The following is a 7,878-nucleotide window of genomic DNA, read 5'->3' on the forward strand; positions in this document are numbered from 1 at the left end:
GACTCCGCCTCGTCCTAGCACAGTACAATCTTGTTTCTTTTGTAGACCCTGTTTTGATCGATGAGATGAAGCTTTGACCAACAATTGCGCTGCTAATTTTCTGTTTACAACATATACATAGTTGGAAATGTTATTAAGTACTTTCACATAACAATGTAATGCCCCCCACAAAAAGGATGCAAATCTAATGCCATTAAGTTTATGTTATATAATTAGTATATTAATCATGTAATTAGTTATCGAAGACCTGACATAGAAAATATGCAAAACCTATCCCCTCATATCGGCAAATAAGGGAGCTGCTGACTGAAGGGCTCCGCTACTAGTCACCTTTTTATGTGTGCCATTTTTCTTTTGCTTGTACTATTTAGGTTTACATTTTTTATTTCTTTTTTCAAAATTTATTACTCCCTCAGGTCTCTTTTAAGTGACTCAGATTTAGTACAACCTTTTACTAAATTCGAGTCAATTAAAAAGGCCCGGAGGGAGTAACTTATTTCATGATGGTATGGTTTTTTATTTGTTTTCCTAATTTTATTTTTTCCATTATTTTCATTTTAATACATAAAGCGATTTAAAGATACATAAACCATTAATTTCTATTTGTATGAACATTTTTTATTATATGCGGAGTATAGAAATAACGTTCTATAACACATGAAATTTTTTGTGATATGTGTGAACACTTTTTTATGTCAAAATTTATTTAGATGTATGTGAGCATTTATGTTTTACAACACATAATTTTTTTTTATTTCTAAACATGCTACAAAAAGGTGATAGAAGTTCCTAGATTTATGAAAAATCTATACATGTTATAAATCATATATAAAATCCATCAGGCAGATCAAGCTCTATTTGCTAAACGTGAAAACTTTCTGGTGAAAATAGAACCTTAGAAAAGACCAGAACCATAAACAGGCCATGCCCCCAGGCTAGCCCATGTATGTGGGCTTTAAGCAACATATTTACTCCGTATCGTATGTTCCTCAAAAAATGTACTCCCTCTGTTCTATATTAGTTATGGATGATTTAGTATAAAGTTGTACAAAACAAATGACAACTAATATGAAATGGAGGGACTATGCATCACTTGAAAGATTCCTATCGTAGAATCGCTCAGGTAGCTAGGCAAAAAAAATCAATGGGTGTTACTCTAATTTTGTTGGCTCAACTTTGTTTTTTATAGTTTGATTTGTTCCATTCTCTCTCTCTTCATAAAAGTTTATGTTTCTACGCATCTAACGGCTGTGGAAGCACCCACAGCCATGCTTGGGTGTACAAATGTATTTCCGTCTGTTGAGTTCACACATTTTTACTTGTTTTTCCTCTCTACCATCTTTCCTTTTTAAACCATGTTTTACATATTTTTCATGGTTTTTTTTTGTTCCATTTGGTTTGATTTGTTTTCTTATTGTGTGGTTATGTTCCACGCGCACTATTTTTCATATATATAGTTATGATTTGTTTCATTAGTGCTAACTTTTTGTCGCAAATACTCCATTTTTTTCTCCAGTTAGTAGTCCTAAGTTGTTTCTCATGTATTCAACTTTTGGGTTTGCATGATCTACATATATTGGTGCTAATGGTTTGTTCTAGACAGTCCATTTTTTTTTTTGTTCTAACAGAAGTCGTGATTCATTTCTGATGTGTCTATTTTTTTCTACATGATCTATTTTTGATCCTCTTGTACCGTGTTTTATTTCATGTGCTCTACAATTTCCTTTAACTTTGTCCATATTCTAGTTGCACATGTAGTCGTACTTCGTTCCATGGATGCCACTATTTTATTTCCACTTAGACTAGTTCCCTTTGAACTCATGATTTGTCCCACGGTCACTAATATTTTTCCGCGTATTTGATTGTTTTGTTTGCATGTATACATGATTTGTTCCTTGAACTCTATAATTTTTACCAAGTTGTAGTGTGATTTTATTTCATTTACATTAATTTGTTGTTCCCTATGTAGAAGAATTTTGTTCGTCAGATGTTGCATTTCTTGTTCCACTTACAGTTGTTACGAACTGATCAGATGAAGTGCTGATTGATTTAGTCCCATGCAGCTAGTCCAAGGATATTTTGACGTGTTTATATAGCCCGTTATGCCCGAGAAAGACAAAGGCGTGTTTGGAGAAAATGAATGATAAAATGGGACAGCTTGTTGGATGGGTTGTTGTGTAATTTGGCTAGGCCTAGTGGATTGTATGTTCGGGCGGCTGGGAGGAGGACCCTATATTGTGTTCTCTCTTTTCGACATAACTACAAAGCTACAACAGGCTGTTGTCGGTGCAATTGCATCTGCGTTGAAGACAATGTTAGAGTAGTACTTATAACTCGAAAAAAAATCTTTAGGCCTCGAGAACTCTAGGGAGCTTTGTTTCTGAAAATTTTGAAAAATAAGTCAGAAATTCTGAAAAACAAGCACCTATACTTGTCTAGCATGTGTACCAAAATTCGTCAACAATTGTTTTCCCATATGTAGTCCACCGTACAAAATGTCAAGAGCAAAATCAAGTTTCTCTTGACCTTTTTGGGAACCACAATTTTGATTTTCTTTCAAAATCCCGAGATTCGATAACACTATAGGACACTCTAGGTGTGTAGTAACAATGGCGAAAAAGAATGAAAGATGCATATCAAGAAATTTCTCTTTTTTCTTCAATAGTTTTTTACCTTTTGGTTGCCAAAATATGATGGTAGAACCCATAAATGTGCCGTAGCACTAGATTTTTTTTGCGGACATGGACGTGGAGGTGGAGCATGTGAGATTCTAGTCTGAATCGCACATTTCAAAATCTTCTACTACCTCTGTCCATAAGAGGATATCGAAAGTTTATCTAAATTCAAAAGCATCTAGATGCTTTTTAGTGTATACATACATCTTAACTTGAACAACCTTCGTCTTTTTATGGACGGAGGGAGCAGGTTTTGGCGGATGCCTTTGTTCTTTTCTGGAACATCAGTGATCGGTGCAAGTTGTTTATCTCTCTCACTTGCATTTTTATCTCAGCAAACGTTACATGCATGTGTAACAATGCGCTTGTAACCACAGCCGACAAAACAACTCTCTAGCTAGAGGAAGAAGCGCAATTGCACAACCAGAGCCAACCAATGGCTCGAAGTTTGAAGCCTAATTGACCGTGGATGGATGAAGGAATGAATGTTCGGTGTCTCGTCATTTCCCTGTCAACGCCTCCGTCTGAATTTTTAGGCCCATGTATCTGTTCGATCAAATTTCAGCGAAACAGAGAGAGGCAGATGATCAACGAATTCCGTCAGAGGCTCACAGCAAAATGCAGAAGTTTTCAGGCAGAAAGATGTTTACCTGCCGAGCATCATGACGGTGGCCTGCGGGTTGGTGCCGGGGGAGTACTTGAATGTGGAGCTGTCGACGACGCGGAGCCCCTCGACGCCGATGACCCGGTAGTCCTGGTCGACGACGGGCCCGACGTGGCAGCCGCCGTGGTAGTGCCAGATGGTCATCACCGTGTCCCGGCAGTACTGCTGCAGCGGCCTGGTGTCCCTGGGGTGGCGCGGCAGCAGGTTGAGGAAGTTGGCGAGCTTGGCGCGGTCGAAGGCGGCGTCCATGGCGGTGGCGTTGGCGTAGGTGAACCGGGAGAATGCCCGCGACCGCACCACCCGCTCGATGGTCTCGATCCCGCGCACGCACCGCTCCACGTCCTTGGGGTCCTTGAAGTAGTTGAACGTCACCGCCGGGTTCGCGCGCGGGTCCGTCGACCGCAGCTCGATGTGCCCCGTCGAGAGCGGGCCCAGGATCTTCTCCAGGATGAAGCCGCCGCGGAAGGCTCGCCGGTCCAGCGCACGCATCGCGTCCGCCGCCCGCCGCATCGCCTCCGGCGTCCTCTCGCTCGGCGGCAGCGTGCCCAGCTGCCCCGTCTGCAAGGTCACCGCCAGTGTCATGCCATTGCCACGTTTGAAGTTTGGACAAGGTGTCAGCCTGTGAGGACGTGCGACGGTGCGTACCATGGGGGAGAACATGCCGAAGGTGTGCGAGCGGCGGCGGACGCCGCTGGCATGGAGGGGGATGCCGAACTGTGAGCCGCTGACGCCCTCGATGAAGCTGCCGAAGCGGGTGACGCCGACGATCTGGACGAGGGAGAGCGTGACGGGGACGGGCGACGGGACGAACACCGAGTTCATCGGGTTGTCGGCGACGCCCTGCCCGACCATCGGGTGATCCATGACGGCGCGGATGCCGTGCTTCTCTAACTGGCCCCGCGGGCCGACGCCGCTCAGCATCAGCAGCTGCGGGCTCCCCAGCGTCCCCGCCGCCAGGATCACCTCGCTCTTCCCGCCGCCCCGCAGGTACACGCGGTGCTGCACCCCCATGGGGTCCGTGAACACCACCCCGTACGCCACCGGCTTCGCCGAACCCTCTGCACGCACACATTTCCATTTCAGTACCTGCATATATAGAGCGAGCACTGCGCGCGTGTGCATGTAGTTACGTACCTCTGTGGCGGAAGAGGATCTGTGACACGGTGGCGTGGAGGAACACGGTGAGGCGCCTGGGGTTGGCGGTGCGGAGGAAGTCGGCGGCGGTGTGGCGGCGGCCGGTGCTGTCGAAGATGGTGCCGCCGATCTTGGTGCCAGGGACGTGGTCGAACGTGTAGCCATTGTCCGGGGTCACGCCGGCCTGGAGGAGCCCTTCCCGGAGAGCGCACTGCCACTTGGGCACGTCGGGGCGGAACACCAGCTCCTTCTCCACCCACCGGTACGACGCGTTCACCAGCCGTGTGTCCCACCCGGCGGCGCGCACGTACTCGCCGCTGGCGCGCGTGTAGAAGCCGGCGTTGAGGCAGCTCCCGCCGCCGAGCACCCGCGCCCTGGCGTTCACCACGCCGTCCTCGGACACGAACCGCTGCGCGGGGGACCGCGGCGACGTGTCCGCCAGCGCGTCCGCGAAGTGGTACTCGCTGGACACGTTGCGGTTGCCGTACGGGTAGCCGCCGCGCTCCAGGAGGAGCACCCGCGAGTGCTCCGACAGCGTCGCCGCCAGCGGGCACCCCGCCGTGCCGCCGCCGACGACGATGTAGTTGAAGTGGGACACCAGGGGCGCGTCCCGCGCGTGCCGCACGAACCGGAAGTTGTACCGCTGCTGCCTCTGGGCTTCCTCCGCGCCTCCTTTGTCCTCTCCCTGCTGCGCGGCGACTGGTCTGAGGCAGGATGAGACGAAAAGTGTTGCTGCCACGGCTAGTACTGCCACTGGCGAGCCACGATGGCCAGGCGCCGCCATGGATTTCGTCAGAGTAATCTTCGCCGCCGTTTGCTGGCAACGTGTCGGATTTGTTTATATAGATTGGGACTGTGATTCGATTAGATAAAAGTTAGCTGCCAATTAGGGGCGCTGATATGTGCTGATTCCTAGTGCAAAGATGAGCCCCGAGGGATCCGGCCGGGTGGTGATAGAAAGAACAGCGGCGTCCTCGAGAGCCTTTGCATGCGGGCTAAAGTAATTAGACTTTTTAAATTGAGTGACACTAGTAATAAGTTATACTCCCTCCATACCGGTTTATTAGGCTTATTAGTAGAAGCTCTGCGACCTAGGCGCTCAACTATTGGCACAATTTTACCCTCTAATATCGCACTGTTATGTTAACTAGCACAGTGGCCCTCGCAAATGCGAGGTCATCATCTAGAAAGTATATATAATAACTTTTATCGTTATATAGAAACTTGGAGTGTTATGTGATCATAATTTACACGGTTCAAGCCAACATAAATATTTTGCTCGATAAAATATCATTTATGTGCAAAATATCATTTAGTCATTTTTAATTTAGGCGAATGATTAATGTTACATTGTAAACAAATGTATGGATGACCACACATGTATTTTGTATATGATACTTTAACCATAAATCCCGAAAAATTTCTACCTCCTTTCTTCTTCATATATTTTTCTGATCAGGAAAAATAAAAATTTATGTCAGTTATTTTGATCAATAAGTAAAAATTATTGAATGTAGTTTTTGTTTGATGTTACTCTATTGTGAGGTCAAAACATAAATTATACATGTTAATTTTACATCTATTTAGACAAAATAAAATATATATGTTTATGTCTAAGTAATTGATTCTCGCAAGATGCCATTCATGCTACTAATATCAATTCGTCGTGGTTTATTATAGTGAAGATATACCCAATAGTTCACATTGATTTTCAATACTTAGTCATGTATGTGTCATACGGAACTATACATTTATATAACTATTTTTTTATATATATGACTATGAACTAATCTCGTTAGCTAGATCCTAGTTACACATTTTATATCCAATCATGTATCTCTTCAAATTACTATGGCAGTGTTCACAATTGCTCGCCAACATGCTTGTAACGACGCCGCTGGCTGATTTTTACCGTTGCTGGAAATGATAGAAGTGGTAAACTGACGGGAGCGGCTTTTTGGAGCACTACCTCTACTTCATGCATTCAAAATTACCCTATCTTTTGGGTTTAGTCAAAATTAAACTGCATAAAGTTTAACCAAATATATATATATATATATATATATAATCAACATCAAAAATACAAAATCATTATTATTACAATCATAATAGAATTTATTTTCAAATTCTATTATGAAATTTGACATTTTTTGCTACATTTTTTGCCAGAATTTACAAATTTCATATTTAGCTATGTTCAGGATGGTAGGGTAAATGAAAACGGAGAAAGTATCTACTAATTAGTTTACACTTTATAATTATTTTTTACAACTACCCACAATCCATCCATGCCTCCACTGTAGCTAGCTAGTTTTGGAAGGTCTCGACTGGGTTGATTTCCATGCCTTAAGTTTTCACGTCGTGCTACCACGGTCAGCCAGTTTGGTTTTTTTCCTTTTTCTTTTTATAAACAACTACCATATCATGATCTATCGAGATAGCTATGTTGCACATCTTTTTTTTTTGAGGAACATGCACGGTTGCTTTTATCGGAGGCAGCATTCATCGCTTAGGCTGGTGCCAACGCGGGCTGGAGGGCGGGCGCTACCGCCCGAATTGGGGTGAGAGGCGGGCGACAGCGGGGCGAGACGCTAGCGGCGGGCGGTGGCGCTGGCGCCCGGCGGTAGGGGGCGGTACCGCCCGCCTATAGCCCGCGTTGGAGGCGAGAGCGGGGCGAGAGGGAGGCGATAGCGGTGCTAGTGGGGGCGGTAGGGAGGCGGTAGGGAGGAGAGAGGAAGTGAGAGCTGGCACTATAGCCCGTGCACCGGCACCATGGGGTGAGAGTGGGGTGAGAGTGGGGGTGAGAGCTGACGTGGCGAGGCTATAGTGGGGTGATGTATTGGCACCAGCCTTAATTAGGGGGCCAGTGTAGATCCTTTTCCATTTTATTTACAGCAACTACGCTCAATCCAATGTAGGCAGGATAGTCTAATTTGAACGTAAAAAGAAGTTTTGCCTGTCTCTAACCGGCCGAGGTAACTAATTTTTTTCTTGCAGCTACAGTCCAGCCAAGTCACGGTACATATATAAATCAATCTTGGCTGGTTTTTATACAAACATAGTAAGGCAGTTTTTTTTTCTTGTTTTGCTATCACGTTCCAGCTAAGTTGCGGTACCTAAATCGTGTCAAATATGTTAACATGACTACTAATATTTTATAAAATCGCAGCCATATATTATAGATCTAACCATCAAAATTAATTTAGATGATGTGGATTAACGTGACGGCTCTATTAAAACCCCTCATTTTGCTTTTAGTATATAATAGATAACGAACAGGGTTTCCTTTTTTTAGAGGATGAACCACACGTATTTTTTTATGGCCTGCTTAGATATTTCTGTCCAAACGGAAGATTGGAGACTATTTGTCCTATTAGTTTTGTTTCCCGGATGGTGCATGTCCGT

General features: G+C 44.8%; 1 protein-coding gene across 1 annotated transcript; it reads right to left on the minus strand.

Annotated features, from left to right (window-relative positions):
- Positions 1 to 3,321: 3,321 nt before the first annotated feature.
- LOC127348142 (protein HOTHEAD-like) lies at positions 3,322 to 5,265 on the minus strand. Its single transcript, XM_051374234.2, has 3 exons — positions 4,474 to 5,265; positions 3,985 to 4,397; positions 3,322 to 3,897 (listed from the first exon to the last, which is right to left on the minus strand). The coding sequence occupies exons 1-3, from the start codon at positions 5,255 to 5,257 to the stop codon at positions 3,322 to 3,324; spliced, it is 1,773 nt and encodes a 590-aa protein (XP_051230194.2). The 5' UTR covers positions 5,258 to 5,265.
- Between the last annotated feature and the right edge of the window lie 2,613 nt (positions 5,266 to 7,878).

This window comes from Lolium perenne, chromosome 4 (genome assembly GCF_019359855.2).
Source record: "Lolium perenne isolate Kyuss_39 chromosome 4, Kyuss_2.0, whole genome shotgun sequence".
NCBI classification, from domain to species: Eukaryota; Viridiplantae; Streptophyta; class Magnoliopsida; order Poales; family Poaceae; genus Lolium; species Lolium perenne.